Source organism: Electrona antarctica, assembly GCF_951216825.1.
Source record: "Electrona antarctica genome assembly, chromosome: 10".
Lineage (NCBI taxonomy): Eukaryota > Metazoa > Chordata > Actinopteri > Myctophiformes > Myctophidae > Electrona > Electrona antarctica.
Window position 1 is genome coordinate 40,398,008 of NC_136791.1, and position 22,833 is coordinate 40,420,840.

General features: G+C 43.4%; 3 protein-coding genes across 5 annotated transcripts in view; all 3 read right to left on the minus strand.

Annotated features, from left to right (window-relative positions):
* Window positions 1-4,712: 4,712 nt before the first annotated feature.
* Window positions 4,713-8,257, minus strand: LOC306931102 (uncharacterized protein). The gene is made up of 2 exons (XM_079512302.1): window positions 7,817-8,257; window positions 4,713-7,202 (listed from the first exon to the last, which is right to left on the minus strand). The coding sequence occupies exons 1-2, from the start codon at window positions 7,998-8,000 to the stop codon at window positions 6,235-6,237; spliced, it is 1,152 nt and encodes a 383-aa protein (XP_079368428.1). The 5' UTR covers window positions 8,001-8,257; the 3' UTR covers window positions 4,713-6,234.
* A 1,221-nt stretch (window positions 8,258-9,478) lies between these two features.
* The window catches only part of LOC306931716 (E3 ubiquitin-protein ligase pellino homolog 1), a 79,852-nt gene continuing 66,497 nt past the window's right edge, over window positions 9,479-22,833 (minus strand). For all 3 annotated transcript variants that reach the window (XM_079513292.1, XM_079513291.1, XM_079513293.1), the window contains exons 6-7: window positions 21,915-22,103; window positions 9,479-13,538 (exon numbers count right to left, since the gene is read on the minus strand). In XM_079513292.1, the coding sequence (XP_079369418.1) occupies window positions 12,960-13,538; window positions 21,915-22,103 (768 nt within the window). In that variant the 3' untranslated portion in view covers window positions 9,479-12,959. The remainder of the gene's footprint in view (window positions 13,539-21,914; window positions 22,104-22,833) is intronic.
* LOC306931448 (alpha-N-acetylgalactosaminide alpha-2,6-sialyltransferase 3-like) lies at window positions 17,209-18,055 on the minus strand (the record flags this gene model as incomplete). The annotated part of the gene is made up of 1 exon (XM_079512850.1): window positions 17,209-18,055. The coding sequence occupies exon 1, from the start codon at window positions 18,007-18,009 to the stop codon at window positions 17,209-17,211; it is 801 nt and encodes a 266-aa protein (XP_079368976.1). The 5' UTR covers window positions 18,010-18,055.

The following is a 22,833-nucleotide window of genomic DNA, read 5'->3' on the forward strand; positions in this document are numbered from 1 at the left end:
GTGTCTTGAGTGTACAGGGTTGGTTGAGACCTAGATGGTCGCAATAAAAGTGTCTTCCCAGGTGTCACGGTGTGACCAGCAGTGGTGGAAAATAACTAAGTACATTTACTTAGTACTGTACTTATTTATTTGTACTTTACTTGAGTATTTCCAATTTCCAGTACTTTTACTTCTACTCCACTACATCTCGGATGCAAATATTGTACTTTTACTCCACTACATTTATAGAAAACTTTAGTTACTAGTTACATTGTAGATTTGGATTATTATTACAAAACATACAGAAACCACTTCAGCGCTATACATTTCGGCCATTTGAAAATAGCCGAAGGACAAGCTCACAATGAGTCACAATGCGACACATTGTGAGCTTGTAGATCAGCTATTTTCAAAATGTTGTACACATTTTGAAGTTGTGAAACGGGACATTCTGCAATATGAGTACTTTCACTTTTAGTAATTTTCATTTTGATGCCGATACTTTTGTACTTTAACTTGAGTACATTCTGAATACGGGACTTCTACTTGCGGAGTACATCTACAATGCAGTATTGATACTTCTACTTAAGTAAAACATTTGAGTACTTTTCCACCACTGTGTGACCAGGTGTTGATGTAGATGAGGAGCCTGGTCGGGACTGAGCTGGATGTGGGTCACAGAAAATAGAATCTATAATCTATCTATAAATGCACCAAGTCTGTCTGTCTGTACGTCTGTCTGTCTGTAATCCACGTAACTCGAGAACCGTTCGCCCCACCGACTTCAAATTTGACACACGCGTGCCGCAGTGCCCGGTGTCGAGTCGGTCGGACCCACGGTTGTCCAGAACCGCCCCAAAAGGGCTTCTCCCCGGGCTCTGGACAGGGCCCCTGCGACGCGGCCCCTGGACCTGCGACGCCATGTTGCTCCATGGTGCTCCATGGAAGGAAAGAAACATGCGCAGTTGAGACCAGGAAGTTGTACATGCCCAAATTTGTGCATGTACAACTTCCTGGTCTCAACCAAGGACAGTCTAAGAAGGACGAGACGCGAAGACCGTACGGGCGACGCCATGTTGCTTTGGAAGGAAAGAAACATGCGCAGTTGAGACCAAGGAAGCTGAACGGAAGTGTTGGCTGCATATAGCCCATTGCGCATGTTTCTTTCCTTCCATGGAGCACCATAAGCAACATGGCGTCGCCCGTACGGTCTTCGCGTCTCGTCAATCTTAGACTGTCCTTGGTCTCAACTGCGCATGTTTCTTTCCTTCCATGGAGCAACATGGCGTCGCCCGTACGGTCTTCGCGTCTCGTCCTCTTTAGACAGTCCTTGCTCAAAGCTTCCTTGGACTACTTAGTAAGACAGCCCTCACCCTATCCACAAGGAGCAGTGCACCAAAGCATTATGGGAATTGTAGTCCAGGAAGGAAGTGAGCCCAGTGTCGATGACATCATAGACACTGGGCTCACTTGTTCTATTGTACTCAGTGGTTTTCAAAGTTGTTGTTTTTACCTCATGAAATACACCTCCATTTGGGCACCATTAGTCGCACGAAGCATAGCCTCACATCTATTATCTTGATGTTTAGAAGATTTAGAACACTTTCCTAGGGTCTTTATGTGTGTAATATGTGGTTTTAGATATTTTAGATTTTAGCAGTGTCCATGATGTCACAGACACTGGTCTCACTTCCTTCCTGGACTACAATTCCCATAATGCTTTGACATCATGGACACTGCTAAAATCTAAAATATCTAAAACCACATATTACACACAAAGACCTCAGGAAAGTGTTCTAAATCTTCTAAACGTCATTGTTTTATTTATTTTTTTACAAATAGGGTGAAGTGTCCCTTTAACATAGCCCCACAGAAAGAAATCCAGGTGTGATAAAAATTAAATTATAATTGTAAAGAGACTTTATGGGCACCCAGTACAATAGCAACCCACCGGGCACCGGTGGTGCTGGGGTGGCGGTGCTGGGAGCAAACAGCTCATAACGACAACCAGGAGCGCAACAGAAGGAATGCAGGAATATTGCAGCCTTAGGTGAGCTTAAATACCCCACCCAAATGGTCAGCTGATTGCCACGATAGCGTATGCAATGTGGGACTTGCATAGCACTGAATGAGCCCCTCGAGTATCTGCTAGAACTAACTCTGCAAGCTATGTATCATTCTCCGTGAATGAAACAAGTGTGATTGGTCGAAAAATATCATATCCTGGGGAAATACATCAGACAGATGTTTCGGCCCGAAACTTACTTACTCTCTCTGCCTTAGGTTGTGATCAGGATTTTCTCTTCACAGATGAGTAAGGCTGGGACTGATGCTAGGGAATTCGGGGGACAGCTCTATGTTCCCCACTTACTGTACCTTACGGTTAGGTTTTGGTTAGGTTGCCTTACGGTTAGGTTTAGGGTAACGTGATTACACATTAGGTACCCAGACGATCCCTCTCTCGGCACCCCTAATGCGGCCCCAAATACATGATTACATGCACACACATACTGTACCATGCTAGAAATGTGCACTCAGTGGAGCGCACAACTCCACTAGGCCAGGCGGAAATCCATATTTGGACATGGCTGATGTCATCAACATATCTGTAGCCGCTTTATGCCTATATATAAGAGGTGAAACAACTGCCATCCTCCAGAGAGCAACATCAGTTTCCATGCATTGCTCTCTTTGTCTTGTGTAGAAATGTTGAGGTGGAGTGTGACTCTGGACAGAGGACCTCAAGGACACTTTGCTGCTGTCACAGTGGAACACAAAGTGTACTTCTTTGGAGGGGACGATAGGATAAATTTAACAGATTACATCGAAGTGCATGTCTTCAACACAGTGTCTTTACACTGGAGGACGTTGCCTCCTGTCACACCTGGGAGAGAAGAACGTCACATTGAGGTTCCCTCCAAGCACCACGGCCACACAGCTGTGCTGGTAGGAGATATTGCCTACATCTGGGGAGGATATATCTACTGCACAAGGACGTACTCCAACGTGCTTTATGCATATGATGTTGACGCCCACACATGGTTCAAGCCAAGGGTTTCTGGGAATATTCCTGAGGGGATGTGGTTATTGTGGTACCACTCAGCCTGTGTTTTGAGGAAAGTCATATTTATCCATGGAGGCTACAACAATCTGACTGTATACAATGACATCTACAAGTTGGACACCACCACAATGGTCTGGTCTTTAATTACATTTGTAGGAACTCCTCCACTCCTCCACCTTCAGTATGACACCACCGCCACCATCATCGGGTCAGAGATATTTGTATTTAGGGGCAACAACATCAGTGTGTTTGACACAGAGACTAACAGCTGGATGAACATAACTGCACAGCCTCTTCCAGAAGAACGCTCGGGTCATTTAGCCTTTACCTACAATGGAGAGCTGTACATATTTGGTGGCTCCAACACTACAGGTAATCCCTTAAATGATCTGTGGAAATTCAATCCACTTACCTTCTCCTGGAAGAAGGTGGAGACCATGGGGAAAGGTCAGAATACAATGTACAACATGTGTTGTTGCATTGTGGGACATCGTATCATCATCTTTAGAGGACAGAAAGACTCCAACCCCCCCGATGACCTGTTTATCTTAGACTTGAGTCCTAGTCTGAAGACATTATGCAAGCTAGCAGTGATTCAGTACAATATGGACCAGTCTGAACTCCCAAATGACATCAGGTGGGAACTAGAAGCCATGATGAATAAGAAACCCCAATTAGGTCATTTACTAGTGTACGGTTCAGAGTTAAGGTCCAACTCCAGTATGGAGCCGATTCATACTCATAGGCATACTAGTTGTAATGTGATGTGACAAATAAAGATTGATTCTGATTCTCATGCATATACATATTTTCGATGGGGGGGGACACAGGGGACATGTACGGTACCCCGTGGGCTTCGGACCCCCCCGAGTGGGCCGCAAGCTGGTATTTGGACTGCACGAGACCGCGAGCGAAAAAGAAGAAATGAGGCAGTCACTAGGATCAGGCGGCTGCTCGCCACCACTGACCGGGTAATGGTGTCAGTATATGGTTGGAACCCCAAATAATAGATAGATGAGATTTTTCAATGGATTCCGTTACCATTGGGTGTGCTAAATAACATACTGAAACTTTACGGAAAACATAACTTTTCTACTACAGAGAAAACATGCACATATGTTACTATTTTTCTTTCTTTTTTAATATATATATATATATATTTTTAAACATTTTAAAAAACAAATCATTTCGTATGTTACTATTTTTTTGTGGTGCAACCGTGCAACCACTCATAAGACAGCTATGTTTGTCCCTGCCTGGGTCCCTGGCTGGCTGGGTCTGTCTGTTTGGTTGGTTTTCACAACCAAATGTCACTGTTGCGCAGCCTAACACACACACACACAGACATATTAACAGTATATATGATGATTTGGGGTGTTACAGTACAGTACAGTACAGTAGAGGGACCCCCGCACGGTAACTGTCATTTCTCAATCACTTCGGACGTGGGGCGCCTCCCCCCCACACGGAGTTGCACCACTCACTTCACACAGGTGTGATTTTTACTCTTTGATTGCTCTTTCTTGCACTTTTTTTCTATCTCTTTGTTTGCTGTGCTTGTTTTTGTTGTTTTGAATGTTATGTTATCTATGCTGCTGCATTGTCTGAAGGAAGCCAAACAAAAATATGTTTTACACTTAAATATGGACCTGTACACAAGAAGTAAAGTTCAACCTTATTTATTGGCAGAAATTAAATGTAAACGGTACCGACTCCCAGGTACAGTCAAACACTTGGTCCAAAACCAAAAGGATATCACCGAAAAAAGTCCTTGCTGTTTCCATTCAGGTCCTGGGTATTCAATTCATAATCATTCATAATCATGACGTGAAAAATAACAAAATTCAAATCATAAAAAGTAATAATTAAAAAGAATAATAAAACATAAAAGGAAGGGGTTATAATAAAGAGGTGGCACTTAGTCACTTGACTAAGGGAGGAACAATCATTTCCTCTCCCTTGCCTTGCCAATTTTAAAGGAGAGGTTCCCAAAGTTGGTGTCGCGTGACACTGACGGTGGGGTCGCGAAAATATTTTTGGTCATCAAAAATATTTTACACATCTGAATAGAATTCAACAGAATGAGTAAAATATAATGTAAAAGGATTACAAATACATTTTAACCATAACCGTTACAAAACCTTAAAATTAATTACTTTAATTACATTTACATGTAATGGTTGAGCACCAAACATGCATGTTTATGTGCATAAAATGACCTCCGGGGTTAGGTTGGGGTCGCGAGTCAATGGCAGCATTATTTTGGGGTCGAACTGAAAGGTTTGGAACCCATGTTTTAAAGGACGCCAGTGATTTCCATTTTTGAGGGATCATTGTTCTCGCTCCCTCTAGTATTGTAGCTGTGGGTGTCGCTCACTGAAGTAGTTAGTCAGGTATGCGGGTACTGAGGGCATAGAGGGCAAAGCTGCATTTACAATTTTAAATGCCAAATCCCAAAATCATTGCTTCACTCTGTCTTCTACTCAGAGCCAACCTACACTATCAAAATGGGTTGCAAAGAGATGGCTCATGGGAGGTTTGGAGCTTAGTTTTTAGTGACATTGTCTCAATGTCACTCTCAGAACGAAGAGGTGCAGGCATAGTCAAAGGAGGGCTAAATTAGGGCTCCAGCTAGAGTCCTGAAAGCACGTTTGTTGACAAAAGAGGAAATTCTGCCCAGGAATCTTGTTATTTGATTTACTTTTTTGATCACCTTTGTTGCCAGGTGAAAACGTGTCAGCTTGTTGTTAAGAATACAACCCAAATATGTAATCTCTTGTTTTGCTGGAGATTACTATGTCATCGACTTTCATCTTGAAATCATTTACATCAACCTTGCTGAGGGAATGTTTGTTTTACCAAGGTGTAGTGAGAGTTTGTTATTATCGGTAAGCCAAGTACAGATTTTGGTGAGTTCGGAACCGAGAGCCTGCTCAACTTACATCTTGTTCTCGCCCTGGGCCGTCCGTACCGCTCTCTTTCTGTTCATACTAGGAGGTGACAGTGGCCGACAGGATGCTCTCGATGGTGCCGTTTCAATGATGCTGAAATACAAATCATAGCAGCAACAGCAGTAACCGTGACACATGGATAGCAGATAGGCAGGTATGTATTGGCACAGGTAAGAAGTAAGGTAAAGAAATAATATCAATATAGCCTGTAAAAGCAATGTTGTTCCACAATACCTCCAGCTACATGCCATTTCTACTTCTGTGCTCTTGCAAACAATTATTTGCACCTGCGCTTTTGCTATAACATTTACCACACACTGTACAACGATATGGCCTGTTTTCACCAGTGTGGATTCTCTTATGTATGGCAAGATATGAGCTTTGAGCAAATGATTTCCCACAGAAAGGACACCCAAAGGGCTTCTCTCCTGAGTGAACCCTTAGGTGCATAACCAAGTTGTCTCTACGCAGAAATGCCTTGCCACATTCGTGGCACTGGAACGGTTTCTCCCCCTCATGTTTCCCCTCCATGTGTCTTATGAGCTCAACGTCCTTCATAAAACAAGCACAGCACACATGGCAGAACTTGACTTCTGGGTGTGTTTGTTGTAGATGACCAGTTAAAACATTTTTGGACCCACAGCGCTTTCCGCACACGTTACAAATGGTATCCACGGACAAGTTGGCGGATATATGATATTCAAAGGACACAGGAACAGAACTGTCAGCTTCATAAGAGCCAGTTTGACTTTGATGCAGTGGACTCGAAACCAGCTGATATCCAAGTGCAGTGTTGGAATAGTCTGAAGAGAGGGCCTGATTGTCAGCAGTTACGACTGACTGGTCATAATGAATATTCATGCTAGGGTATGCCTCATCTTCAATTCTTGAGATAGTGACTTCCTTTACTTCCTCTTTGATCTGTTCTTGGAGTATGTGACCCACCTGATGCTCTTCCAAGCAGGGAATCCACTTATCGGCTTCTTTGTTAATAAGTGCGACGATGGGACAGTCCGAAGATGGCGCCTGATTGTCAGCAGTTACTACTGGTTGGTCATGAGGACTATGCATGCTATGTGATGCCTCATCCTCAAGTGTTGGGGTGATGACTTCCATTACATCCTCTTTGATCTGCGATTGACGTTGGTGACGTTTGCTCTTGTTTTGAAGTGGAAACAGGCCATCTGCGTTGCGGTCTTGGTTTGGCTCTGATAAGAAATAGAGTTATTGGCATTAGTTTATTATCGTTTTTTTAAACTTTGTTGTGGGATTTTGTTGATTTGTTGTTTTGTTGAGTTATTGGCATTAGTTTATTATCGTTTTTTTAAACTTTGTTGTGGGATTTTGTTGATTGGCAATTTGGCAAGAATAGCAGTTGTTCAACTAGCTTGGCATTGCATTTTTAGTTGAAAATCTGTGATTTTGGGCGGCTGACATGGTCATATGACAAAGTATAAATAAGGCTTCCGACTTCTGTCTCCTTGCTTTTCCACTATGTTTCTACCCACCCAGGTTTGCCTTGCAAAAATCCTTTGTCTAACACAAGTAATGGTTGCTAGTCTGAGAGGGATGGGTTCAGTCTTTAGTCTTACAACTGAAATTGAATATACATAGTATACCAAAAGGTTATTTATTTGTGTGTGTGTGACTGTGTGTGTGACTGTGACTGTGTGTGTCTGTGTGTGTGTGTGTGTGTGTGTGTGTGTGTGTGTGTGTGTGTGTGTGTGTGTGTGTGTGTGTGAACTTCTGTCAGAGTCAGACTTGAATGTAAATTCAGTGTGTGTGTGTGTGTGTGTGTGTGTGTGTGTGTGTAAATACAAACCTGCTGTGCACATATCCGTTTTCAGTGAATTCAGTTCCTCTCGTAACTCGATTATCTCACTCTTCGACCGACCAACTTCCTCTCGAAACTCCGCGATGGTTTGTTCAACAAGCCCAAAGATCTCATCAGCAGCCACGGCAAGTCGTTCAGTGACGAGCGCTCTTAGCAGCTGTATCTCAGACATTCTATCTGGAGGATCAACTACTACACGCCAGACAGACCTTTCTTCCCTGGTTGGCAGTGGTTGCTTCCAAGAAAAGGTGCTTTACCTCGTCCAAGTTGTAAATCAATGGCAGCATTTATATTCCAGATTGCCGTTTAGGAACAACAGTTTGGAATGGATGAAAATATTCTGCTTGCTTGTTTGTTCCATAGCCATATAAACAAAACAACCACATAACATCTGAGCCTCCTTCTTCTTCTGATTTCTTCCCTAGTGCCCTTTCCTTTTCGCACGTTGGACGTCCACCACTGACACCTGCTGGATAGGATGTCCACTGCGCAAGAAAAGTAATGCAATCATAATAAAACATATTAAATATACCGGTATTGTCAAATGCAACATTATTCTCACGACTTTTGGACCCTCTCCCGACTAGCCTAATCATCCTTTGTACAACGCTAACATCACTGGTTGAATTGGAACATTATTAAAATCTGCCTGGCTGTGTGCAGGTTTTTATTTTATTTTATTTTGTATATTCTATTTTGTTGATACCTTAAAATAGGCATAATTAAAGTAAACTCATCAAACTCAAACTCATCAAACATTTGAATTATCTCTACAAATGACCTGTCCACTTAATTTCTGTTGATGTAAGAGCATGCTTTAACTTTCATGCCAAGGATTTGGCATTGACAGGGTTTTCAGAAGGAAAGGCATTGAACACAAACCGATTCCAAGTTGAAAAGTTTATTGGTCTGCAAAGTAGCCATTTTTACAAAAGCACAAGGATTAGAACATGTTTTAGAATGGACTGCCTCACTGCTTTCATTTAAACATCACATTAGTGCAAAGTCAATGAGACTAAAACAATGTCAAAGTATAAGACTTTTCTCTCTTTTGCAGTGATCCGCATCCCTGATTTGGAAAGAACTCAGTTAAAATAGACCCATCTCACACCAATGAAACCAATAGAACACAACATCTTTTTTTAAACTTTATTGTTTAAAGTTGGTACAAAACCCCCCAAAACATTTAGTCCTACTTGAAACATTCTCAGCTTTTTGCCTTTGAAAAGGACACTGCAGCATGGGAGCGGAGCTCTAGAGGAGGAAAGGTTAATTTATATTTCATCGTACAAATGTATCGCTTATCAAAAATCTTTTATTTAGGCCGGGAAAGCAACTTCATGACTGTACGATGAAGTATGAATTAACCATCAATATCTTTGTGAAGCAAGATCACATAGAGACAACAAGAGTAAAGCCCTTTCTCACAAATTTCCCCCACTGTAGAGTGGTAGACATGCTTAGACAAATCTCTCTGGTTAGCTCAGAGTGGATTTTATCAGCTATGGGCATAGAGTTAAAACACACAAATTTAAAAGACAGACCTTTACTGGTGAGGTATTGTCAGAAGACCATAGCTGTGTGTGTGTGTGTGTGTGTGTGGTAACATAACAGGCTGATAGGTGGCTGTTTGTTTGCAAGTCTTTTTCATTTTCTCCCTGAGGTTTGAATGTGTTGCAGTCAGAACATTGGTGGGGTTATTACTTATTATCAATGAGAATGTATTTGTGTTTATTTTGTAGAGAGAAGTTGAGAACTCATAGACAGTAGAGATGGACGGTGAACACACACACAGAATACTGTATACATACATTCATTTCATAGAGTAGGCTATACTTAAAAAAAAAAAAAAAAAACATAAATTAGAAAGATACACATTACGCACAGCGCACACACACACACACACACCTACAGTATAAGATTTAGTCAATGACCTGGTTCAGAACCAAAACTCATACATGATCCTTGAACAATATTCTCGAGTCGCTACTTGAACATCTGAACTGCATGGCTTTCAAAGGGTCTCAAGGTAGGTTGTGTATCATATTTTGACTTACTTGGTTGTATATGTGGTCATTAGTGGATATACCAGAACTATTGTGAAGAATATGTTGCGTGTACACACAGGGTAGCGGGACTCTGAATTCTGCACAAGACATGATGACCAACTTACCGGCAGTCTGTGGACAGTAAAATCCCAAGTGCTCTTTTGAATTCAACATTCAGGATTTATGTCTTATTTATTGCTGCTATGGATGGTGTTACCAATTAAGTCCCCCTCCCTACATACACACACACACACACACACACACACACACACAGTACAGAATGTGGTGCCATTTCATAGTGATTTATATCATTTTCTGTTCCGTTTCCATTGCTTCTTGTAGTTTTAGTTTAATCTTTTTCTTTGTGCACTTTATTTACCATACTAGCGCTTTTGAAAATATATTAGTCTCCACACAACACTACACTGAAAACAAATGACAAGAAAATCACAGTACTTTATTGAAGTTTAGATCTCTTTTAGGTGTTTGTCAGAAACAAAATGTTACGTGGACCCTGATATATTTTCACCCATTGTTTGCTCCATGCACTCCATGTGCCAAAAGGCGACACAGGTGTGCATTTAATATTTTTGTGTTAAACACACTTTGGAATAACTGACATGACTTGACCGTCTTCTTAATAAGCAGAATTTTCCTCTTGCACAATATATTCATATCTAAACTGTCTTTAAATAGTTTTAATGTGGTTAGTGTGTTTCATGGGTAGGGTTTCAAGTTTTCCTCTTCTGAATGTCACATCTTCATGCCAGATATGGATTTAATATGTGAACGCAAAGACCCTGACTTAGGTCAGTATAATTCCCAGAAACAAATTGCAGGGGAAATACTGTGGAAGCAATTGGCCATGAAATCGCAAAATTAAATAAGCATATTGGACATTCAACAAATCAACAGCCTACATGTTATGAGTATGAATTAACAATAATTGTCCACACGTATTTGTTTGTACTTGACTGTGTTTTAACCTTCCGGGAGTACCAAATGGGTGAGGTCTGTCATTATGGGGTCCGTCAGTTCAGACAGTTAGCCATTAAGTAAATCACAAGTCACAATAATAATTATATTTTGAATTTGTTATTCTTTCCTGCTTTCGTCTAAACATTCTGGAATTAATTGTACTATAGCACTGCATCTCAAATAAATGAGAATACACACTTGGAAGTACAACTGAAGAGTGCATTTTGTACAAAGGTATAACTACCTTACAAGCCACAGGTTGGGTGAACTCCAAGATACATACACATTATCATAGGAACAGAACCTAGCCACTCATGAGTGTGGAGTGTGTTGAAAGTTCACTTGCTAGGACATTTACTATAGGTCGGTGTGTGAGTGTGTGTGTGTGTGTGTGTGTGTGTGTGTGTGTGTGTGTGTGTGTGTGTGTGTGTGTGTGTGTGTGTGTGTGTGTGTGTGTGTGTGTGTTTTGTGTGACATTAGGTGCAAATCTAGTCTTAGAGCTGAGAGAAAGTAAGCTGCACGTCCACACAAACCTCATACTTGGCCTTGTAGGTGTCAGACCTGCACCTAAAGGGAGGGAACGGGAAGCTCATTCCACCCAACTGGTTACATACTCAGAGGACTCAATTTCCCATAATGCCAGAAGGCATCTCCTTTTTAAATTCTATTGCTTTGAATGTGTGAGGTTGATTTCCCATAATGCCAGAGGGCATCTCCTTTTTAAACTCTATTGCTTTGAATGTGTGAGGTTGATTTCCCATAATGCCAGAGGGCATCTCCTTTTTAAACTCTATTGCTTTGAATGTGTGAGGTTGATTTCCCATAATGCCAGAGGGCATCTCCTTTTTAAATTCTATTGCTTTGAATGTGTGAGGATGCAGTAATGCGTTATGGAGAGAAAAGAGGAACTCGTTAATACACACATTACAGCTACGCAAAGTGAGAGCACACCAGACAGATAGTCTAGAGGTATAAATATGAGAGGACAATGCTACAATCAGACAACAAAACATTGTTGGGGGGGGGGGGGGGGGGGGGGTGCATAAACCAATAGTCCTCTAGTCTAAGTGGGGTCCAGGGGTCCTTGAGGGAGACCCAGGGGATCCCTAGCCAAATTGGTTAATACAGCATCAAAAGCAGTTTAATTAACCATGTTATAATCCAAAATTATTATTTTTTATTTGGAAAATTAAAAACACAACTCTACTCTTTTGGTGATTCCTGGCACAAAATATTTTAAGATGTGGGCCAAGATCGTATTACTTTGAGGGTCCTTGATGTGAAAATGTTTGAGAACCACTGACGTTAAGGCCCATTTTTCACTCGCTGGCAGGGGAAGCATGTTTTTATCGTTCACAGTGCCAGCGCTGAGCATTGCATTTCTAAAAAGGATTTAGAAACAACAGCTATTAAACTACTTTCCACAAATGTCTGTTTAGTGCTGGTAGCGTAGGAAATAGGTGCCAAGTAGACACAGAACCCGAGAGTATTGAAGTTAGGCATATTTGAATGACAGAGAACCTTAGGTGAGAATCTTGGAAAATGGTGGGGAAAATAAAGGATGAGACGATGATTTGTGGGCCATAAATAAACATCATTGTTTAAGTTAGCTCTTATTAGATGAACTGTATACACATGTATATATTGCAACAATAAGGGTGAATAAAACCGTAGTTTTGCATTACGGTATATGTTAGTAGTATAGATAAATACTGTTTGTCAAATGTCCGTTGCCAACAACACAAAAAAAACAACATAAAATCTTCACCCAGTCAGCAGTGTTCTTTGTATTTTGTTGAAGCCTTTTTTTTGTGTCTCTGGTTTTCACATGAAAATATAGAAATCTTTTGTTCTTTTCATTTTGTGAAAAAGCAATATAAAGGTCACTTAAAAATGAGAAGCAGAAAGAGAGAGAACAGTAAAAAATAATGCTTACAAAAGAACAGAAAAGTAAAAGGGAGAGAATAATCAAAATAAAACAGGGAGCGACATTCCTCTGCTTGGTGAATCATCCGTTCCAAACAGCAAACCCCAGCCATGACCTTCCCCCCTTCCCCCATCCCCACCCAAAGTTGTTCCCCTCCCCTCCTGGACCTGGACTTGTCCTAGTCTAGGGGTCCCTGGAAGATGAGTCTGATAAAGCCCTGCTCCCCACTCAGCTGCTGGGCACAGAAGGGGCAGGCTGCATGGAAGGTGTGCGTGCCGTGCGGCAGAGGGATCTGGCTCCAGAAGCCCGCCGTCTTCTCTGAGCACACGTGGCCGCACGGGCTGAAGGCGTGCGTGGGCGGCGCGGCGTCCAGGTAGAAGCCGGCCTCGCAGCCCAGCCACAGCGGCACGTACGGTCCCTTGGTGCGACACATGGGGCACTCGCGGTGGCGGCCCTCGCGGCCCTCCCGCTCCTCCCTGTGGTTGCCCCAGTTGTGGTAGCCGTGCACGTGGCCACAGTACAGGTACACCCAGGGCTGCTTCTCGTCGGGCGTGTCCTTGCGGCGCATGGAGGGGAAGGCCAGCGTGTTGAAGCCCACGGGGCACTGGGGCCGGGCCGCGTTGATCTCCTGGCGCAGGGCCTCCAGGTGCTTCAGGGTGGGCGTGCGGGACAGGCCCTCGGCCGTGCGCCACAGCAGCGTGGCCCCGCACAGGTCGATGAGCGAGCCGTCCACCAGCTCCTGGCTCTCCGCCTCCACCTGGACAAGGACAAACAGAGAGAGATAAAGAGGGGGAGAGAGAGACTCGTTAGAAGGATGGTTTTGCAGTAGCTAGGCGATTAGATAGATATCTAATGTCTCCGGGCACAGATATTGAAAAGTTCTTTCTTGAGGAGCGACCCTTAAAACAAAAAATAAATGTAATTGAACTGAACAACAATGAGTTATTAGAACAACCACAGCCCAGCCAATCAGAGGCATATCTGAGTTTCCTTGTGTCTCTCTCTCTCCTATATATCATTATATATATAAATCTTGTAAAAATGTAAGAAATAAAAAAGGCCTCTTTTGGATATGCACTATGCAGCTCACATTCCTTTGTACTATGAGATGATATACTTTACTGCTAGTTTGTGCATGGCCATGTCTCCCTATGACAGTGATGCATTATCCACTTTTTCCCAGTAGGTGGCAGTCTAAGCCATGCTTTTTTATTCCTCCCTACTAGGATGAGGGTGTGTGTGTGTGTGTGTGTGTGTGTGTGTGTGTGTGTGTGTGTGTGTGTGTGTGTGTGTGTGTGTGTGTGTGTGTGTGTGTGTGTGTGTGTGTGTGTGTGTGTGTGTGTGTGTGTGTGTGTGTGTGTGTGTGTGTGTGTGTGTGAGAAGAAGAAATTTAAAAAGACATTTTAGCAGCAATGGGAAACTCCGGTATTGTGGCAGTAGCGTGAACCCCAGCCTTGTCACCATGCACTCAGAATGACGTTTAAAAGAGGAGCAAAGACAGAGAGAGATAAAAGGAAGACAACAAAGAAAATATTATACTGAAGGTACTTTGTTGTTGTTAGTACAGTGCCGACAACAAACAGGACATGATAATGTATAAATGGTGCATTTATATAGCGCCTTTATCCAAGGCGCTTTACATATATTGTGCATTACATACACCCATTCATACACACATTCATACACCGATTGCGGCGGAAGCCATGCAAGGTACCAACCAGCACATCAGGAGCAATTTGGGGTTCAGTGTCTTGCTCAAGGACACTTCGACATGTAGACAGAAGGAGCCGGGATTCGAACCGCCGACCCATGGATCATTGGACGACCTGCTCTACCTGCTCTACCTCCTGAGCCACAGTCGCCCCATGTATAGTATACCATGTATATACACACTAGCTGGTACTCACACTAACTACTTGCCTACTGTAAGCTTTTAACAGTTACACAATGAGGAGGGGGGGGGGGGTTAGATCAGCAACTGTTATTTGTAGAGCACTTGTCAAAACTGAATTACAATGTGAGTTTTACAACCAGTAAAAGACTAATACAAATTAAATGAAAGTTAGAAAACCTGAAAGACAGAGAGGAAAGTGGAGAGTAAACAAACTGCAGGCTTACTCCCTTATTGGGATTACTCATGGTTAGAGCTGAGGTCACTGATGCTGGGGACACGCACACGCGCACGCATGCACACGCACACAGTCACACACAGTCACACACACACACACACACACACACACACACACACACACACACGGCTCAGTGAGCATGCTGTGTGGTTATTAAATATAATTGACCAGACTAAGAGTACCGCTGGGTTTAATGAAAAACTCTTGTTGTTGATTAATCATTAGCTTCTGCTGTCATTTAATTAGACCTCAAGATGGTCACACGGTGTGCGTGTGTGTGCGTCTGTGACTGTGTGTGTGTGACTGTGTGTGACTGTGTCTGTGTGTGCGCGTGTCCGTGCGCGCGTGTCCGTGTGTGCGTGCATGCTTATGTGTGTGTGCGTGAGTGTGTGAAGGACAATGTACAGGACTCTGTCCCACAGAGATAATGGGTCAGTGGTTATAATGCTGACTTTGCTGAGCTGTACGTTTTCAAGTCTATGTTGGTTTGAGGCATCTGGCTCCACCCACAAATTCACGTACACATACAACAATATATATACAATATATATATATATACTGTATAGTGTCTCTTTTACAACAATACTAGTTTTCAGCCAAGCAAGCAATGTCCTTGGTCAAACATGCATTCCCCGGTGCCCATAATTCCCATAATGCACAGTTTGCCATGCATTATTGGTGAGTAGGCCAACTCGGGGAGCTAGAGCAAGCAGATCATACTTTTTCTTTTTGGTGTATGTAGTAACAACAAGGGAACAAAGTACACATCAGACCTTTGTGTTATTACAGCTATACTTGGCTATACTTGGATACGTGTCATTTGCCTGATTTATATTTGATGGCATGCTGCACCGCACACCAAAAATAGACAATCTACACAAGGTCAAAACGCATGCGATATTCAGATTTTATCCAAAAACATCACTGTGACCACAATCACAGTAAAAACCACCCTCTCTTGGGCCACATCCACACAAAGTTGTTTTCATTGTAAAACAGTGTGTTAAATGGAAAACGTTCCCGTCCACATTTCCATTGTGTGCGTGCTAAACCTCGCATTTGAATGCTGTTACAGATACTGTACCTGCTTCTGAGAAAAGAAGAGGCAACAACATTCAGAAAAACACAACTTCCTCCGTTCTTGTGAGTCCATTCTGGACCCTTAATGTAATTGTGGGATTATTTTCATGTCCAGGCAAAGTAAAAATCACACCCGTGTGAACTGAGTGGTGTAAATCGTGCATTTACCGCCTATAGCACCTTTATCCAAGGTGCTTTACATAGAATGTGCATTACATGCATTACATTCACCCATTCACACACCGATTCACCATGCAAGGCACCAACCTGCTCATCGGGAGCAATTAGGGGTTCAGAGTCTTGCTCAAGGATACTTCGACACTAACTATGGGGGAGCCCGGGTTCGATCTGGCCACTCTACCCCTGAGCCACCGCCGCCCCCGTGGTTAATGTACTGTAGTATTTGACAAGTTTGCAGCCAGCTGTGGCTCTTCACCACCATACCTGCATAACACCATTGTTTTGCATGGAAAAAACACAAGCAAAATTGTATTTAACTGAAAATAGACGCTGCATACATAAATACATGCTGGTGTAGTGTAAAAACTATCACATTGATCTATAGACGGCATAAAAGAACAATAGTTCCACAGGGATGATCACGTCATGATCCCTTGGGCTGCCACTCCCCCAAAAAGCCCTTTTGTGACATATATTCATATTTTTAAATCATCATTTTAATGCCTAAAGAAAAATCCGCGATTTACACACTATATCTCATTCTGACGGGGAAAGACTATAGTATTGGGACAATCAGACCTGATGGTGGCGGTAACGTCACCATTGTGCCGATTCTGACCAAAAGGAGCGAGTGAACGATGACCACATCCGGTTAGGATCAAAATATCCGGTAGTAGCTTTGCTAGTGTGCCACAATGAAAGATGTCCGGAATGCTAAGCTATCATCGTCTTTTTCATAACTAAGTCAAATTAAGCTCTAATCAAGCCCAAAACATCGCATTTTACGCAGCGATGCATGCGGAATCATGCGCGTGCGTGATCGACCATGCACGCGCGGATTTCGGCCGGTTTTAGGAACATTACATCGGACGTTAGCCAAGTTAGCCAAAAAATGCTAAATTTTGCTACATTAAGGTCCCGATTAGGCTCCCGATTGACAGCCCGTCAATTCCGTCAACGGTAGGTCTAGATTTATTGATTAAATCCGTCAATTCCGTCAACGGGAGTCTAAGGGTTTTAATGGTTCCAGTATCTCCTTTATCCGTGGCTCCACGAGGGGTGTTTAAACTCCATCTTGTAGCGTTTGGCCCATTTAGCATAGATGGCCTTCTCTGTTATGAAGCGATGCCCCCCGTGGCGGGTGTGTTCGTGGATCCTGTACATTCTGCATTCGTCAATTCGGCTCCGTTCATAGTAATGGTACGGGACGATGCTGTGATTGGCACGACTGCAGTGGTTCTCATCAATCATTCCATAGACATAAATACTGTCACACATGTCCAGGGCTAGAACCATGGTGAAGAATCCAGTGCTGAGAAATGCCCCCGTCTCTATTCTGTTTTTTCCAGTCTCGTTCTGAAAAACACCGTCGCAATACTGTATCTTCTCCCTGGTCACAGCATAGATTCGGACGTTTGGATACTTGTTTGCCATTTTCAACAGGACATTGAAGATGTGTCCCTTTCCATCCTGCCTCATGTTCCTTTCAGGGCCCCAGAACACGTATGTGGTGTCCGCAGAAGACTGGAAGTAGTACTTCTCGTTTTTCAGCAGCAGGGGGACACTGGTGTGAGAAACGACTCTGACGTTCGTCTGCTTCCCGACATCCCTCTCGTAGCCGCGCGTAGGAGCATTGTTCATGCGAATCACACATCCAGTCTTGTCGATCTCCTCTCCCACTCCAGCTCCCAGCATCTGTCCAGAGCTGGACACCAACGCACAGTGATTGCAGCGCAGGTCCAGGAACTGGTCCATGTTTTCAGGTTTGATCCTGGTGTATCCTTTGAGACCAGAGTTGTGCAAAGAAATGGACCTGTTCACTTGACCACACCAACACATCACCCCAAGCCCTACAACCACGAGGCAAACCCAGAAGACTTTCAGAGATTTCATGTCACAGCTTTTAGGAGACCCCCACTGGTGTAAGGTCTTATATAGACTGATCAGCTGTGGTCTGACGTAATGTCTGACGTAATGAAATCACACCTGTGTGAACTGGGTGACCATAGCAACCGTGCTCATTTTTTGAGACAGACAGACACGTAAACTAACAAAGCCAGTCGTAGGAGTGGTTTACACCACTCAAAAATAACCCTGAATACAGAAGAATGAATAAATGTGCCTCCTCAGGGTTTAGCTCTATATTAGTCTCTCGAGACAGACTGTTGACTAACATCAAATTCAAAGGAAGAGAGGGCGCTGTTTTTCATTTGTTTTGTGGATGGGTTCTCAGATTGCCTCTATAGTAACCGTCCCAGTGAGGAACGAGACTTCAATCACAAGCCAATGCTCAACGTGTTACACCCAGGCCCCGCATACTGATCCATCGTGTTACACCCAGGCCCCGCATACTGATCCATCATGTTACACCCAGGCCCCGCATACTGATCCATCATGTTACACCCAGGCCCCGCATACTGATCCATCATGTTACACCCAGGCCCCGCATACTGATCCATCATGTTACACCCAGGCCCCACATACTGATCCATCATGTTACACCCAGGCCCCGCATACTGATCCATCGTGTTACACCCAGGCCCCGCATACTGATCCATCATGTTACACCCAGGCCCCGCATACTGATCCATCATGTTACACCCAGGCCCCGCATACTGATCCATCATGTTACACCCAGGCCCCGCATACTGATCCATCATGTTACACCCAGGCCCCGCATACTGATCCATCATGTTACACCCAGGCCCCACATACTGATCCATCATGTTACACCCAGGCCCCGCATACTGATCCATCATGCTCCATGCTCAACGTGTTACACCCAGGCCTCGCATACTGATCCATCATGCTCCATGCTCAACGTGTTACACCCAGGCCTCGCATACTGATCCATCATGCTCAACGTGTTACACCCAGGCCCTGCATACTGATCCATCATGTTACACCCAGGCCCCGCATACTGATCCATCATGCTCCATAGCCCTGCCTAATAGGAAATAGGTGCTCTTCCATTAACGGCCATTTAAATGGCCAACCAACAGTGAAATATGGAGCCGTTTGTCTAATGTCGGCTACTGCACACGCAGTTAACCCACAGATATTAAAGGCCAGGTGGAGATAAGAGCAAGGCTAATTGTGTGCTGCGCTGGGACTCGGGATACTTGGAGAGATAGAGAGACCGAGAGAGAGAGAGAGAGAGAGAGAGACACTTGTAATTACTTAGCATCAGGCAGAAACCTACTGTATATTTCAACTTATGATTTTATGATTTCATTAATTAATGCTCTACTTCGTCATACAAGAGCGTCACATAAGAGTAGTGAAACGAGCAGACCTGCAAGCTTGTAGATCGGCTATTCTCACTATTTTGCCTTTTTTCATAAATGGAATAAAAGGAATGGTTTTGGACATACAAGGATTCTACCCCGGCAGTGACAAAATGCTGATGTAAAGACTATGCATGTGTGCTTTACTGATGGGAGACTAGAACAGGATAGAATATAAATAAAATGCTGTGATGCTGCTCACACACACGCATTATCTCAGGCACATGCACATACATACACACACATACTACAAATGCTACAGTAGATGTCAGCACTAGAGGCTCCGATTGGACAGCGGGTGTGTGAATGTGGGCTGTGATTGGTAGACAAGTCCTGACGTCAGTTGGAGGATCCTTTTACTAGGTCCTGTTTCACACAGATCAACACCGGGACCCGTTCCCATGGAGACGGCATCCCCCTAACCCCAGGTGGCAATGGGTGTAAAGAACTGACTGAACTTCAAGCCTGGGTGAGAGGACTGTGTAAGAGGGTGTGCAATTGATTGGTACTAGAGAGAAAGATGGAAAGAAAGCACTGGTAAATTGGCAACCTACATTATCACTAAATGCAGGTAAATGGTGCATTTTCACACATTCACACACCAATGCCTGAAGAAACCATGCAAGGCACCAACCTGCACATCGGGAGCAATTTCAGAGTCTTGCTCAAGGACACGACACTAACTCTGACCGTATGGGAACCGCCCCTGTGCCACTGCCGCCTACATCACTGATAGTTATTACATGGCTATATGAGAACAAAATCAATGATTTGAAACGAAATTATTGATACAAAATTATAATAATTATGATTTGCTTAAACTGCCAAAAGAACTGCAGATTGGCCAACTAGCGTGTTCAACAAATCCATGTAATAAATAAATGTTCACGTGCATGGTGTGTGTGTGTGTGTGTGTGTGTGTGTGTGTGTGTGTGTGTGTGTGTGTGTGTGTGTGTGTGTGTGTGTGTGTGTGTGTGTGTGTGTGTGTGTGTGTGTGTGTGTGTGTGTGTACTGCATTCTGTAGGTAGATGCTGTGTTGACGAGACAGATGGATGACAGACAGACAGACAGACAGACAGACAGACAGACAGACAGACAGACAGACAGACAGACAGACAGACAGACAGACAGACAGACAGACAGACGCCCCACTTCAGGTCCGTTAGAACGGTGTCCTGCAGCTGTCAATGCAATCCCTATGAGAGGCATCATAAAATACCCTTATTACCATTTCACTGGTTCATTACTGAGGCTGTAGCGATTTTGTTCTAATAAAGTGTCCCTGCTGTCCCATATGTTTGATTTATTTGTCCTTTTCAATGTCACATACCTGCCATCTCAATATACAGCCCACAATGTACTATAATATACTCCATCAGTGTGTCAAAAGTGCTAGCATTGTAAATCTCAAGTTAAAGTGGTCGCACAGTATTTACGTCACGGTCGCAGTATGTTTTGCAATCCGTGTGTGTGTGTGTGTGTGTGTGTGTGTGTGTGTGTGTGTGTCCGGCACAGTTAACCCGGTCGATGCCAAATTTTGCACACACACTCCCTGGATGCCAACGATGAACCTCTGCCCCAGAATTTCCATAACGGCCTGTTATAGCGCCACCAGGAGGCCAACTTTTGAAAAACACATTTTTTCATATTACTCCTCCAGATTCTGTCCACAAATCCCGCAAATCGTTACACAGTATCTCTATAGTCATGTGTTCAAGACGGATCTGTCCGATATTTCATATTCCATCCTAAGTGGCTAACATTGGCTTTCAAAGTTTGCAGGATTGGCCCGTTTTGAACAAAAAGCCTCAAATCATGAACTCTTTCACAGACTTTCCTACTAGGCAGAGGAATATATCCCACCCTTTTCACATTGGCCTGTTATAGCGCCACCAACAGGTGGATTTTTGCAAAACACATTTTTGGAACAAAATGCCTCAAATCATCCAATTGCCATCCAAGGCATAAGAAGAAATGGCACCCTTTTCACATTGGCCTATTATAGCGCCACCAGGAGGCCACAACCTGACCTGCCCTGGTGGAGACCTGTGCCCAGAGGGGCACTTTTCTAGTTTTGTATTATTTTAAAATAAATGTAATGCACAATGTAAAGCGCCTTGGATAAAGGCGCTATATAAATGCACCATTTACCAATGCTCGATTCTGATTGGTCAATCACTGCATTAATGGCATGTTATTTCTTGATAACAGACCACTGCTATGAAGAACATCCTCACCTGATCGATCAATCAATCAATTAATCAATCCGCCAAGCTTGTTTTATACTGTAACAGAATATGAAATCATATTTGGTGAGCCAGTCATGGTTGAGAACTAAACCACTCCAGGATGCTAATGAACTCGGTGTCTAATCACCGCGTCGGAGTTCATTTCTCAACAGTGACCGGCTCACGGCTCGTTATCCCTGGCATCATGTCCACCTGGTTGGTCTCTTACCATCTTGCCTCGCTGCTGTGCCGAGCGGGTCTCCCGCAGTGTGAAGACGTTGCCACAGACCGAGATCTCCCTCCAGACGCCGGGCTTTGAGTCCTGCATGAAGCCATTCCGCGGGTGCATCACCAGAACGCCGTTGGTGGTGAGCCCGTCCATCTGCCCGTCCGACGTCTTCCACTTAGCGGCTTTCTCCTGCAGAGGGAGGTGGACAGTTATTTTAGTCAAAAGGCTTAGTTTTTCTATTATATCGCTGTTGTCGGACAGAAACAACCTATTCTCCGACAGAGACGATATGATTGATTGATTGATAATCTTTGTGCCAAGGTCCACCAGATAGTATTTGCAACATCAACAGAATACACAAACACAACTCTTCACAAGTTCCCCGCCAAAGAAAGACCCAAATTCCAAAAGTATAAATAACTGATCTAAGAGCAATTGATTAAGGATGGTAGGTCCATGTCCATTGTAATATACTATGGATATCGTCTGTCGGGTGGAAACCAAAACAGGAGTCAAATAAGAATTCAAGCTAAAGTAGCAGATCTACAAGCTCAAAATACGTCACTTTGCAGGTATGCTACTTCTTGTGTGACGCTGTAGTATGATCAAGTATGACGTTAATTTAAGAAAAAAAAGATGTTAGAATACGGAGTGTAAAGTTGGCCGATGGTCAAGGCTCCAACAGTTCAAAGTCCAGGAATGCAGGGTTTTTTATGTTTATTTCCCTCCACAAACACCTAATAAATAGCAGTGCAGCATATACACAGTGGGCCTAGGCAGACAATGACAATAACACGAATAAGGCTGGCCAAAAATAACTTCAAAATCTGAAATGAACACTTGAAAAGCTAAACTAAATAAACACAACAAACTAAGAAACTGTTTAAACAGGCAAAAAGCCCCGGCAGCTCTCCCTTAG

What these genes read in the sequence shown, in the direction of transcription:
- LOC306931102 (XM_079512302.1), bottom strand. Translation starts at nt 8,000, where the DNA reads ATGTCTGAGATACAGCTGCTAAGAGCGCTCGTCACTGAACGACTTGCC. An exon ending in AACGGATATGTGCACAGCAG is followed by an intron (nt 7,203 to 7,816) that starts GTTTGTATTTAC and finishes ATTTCTTATCAG; the next exon opens with AGCCAAACCAAGACCGCAAC.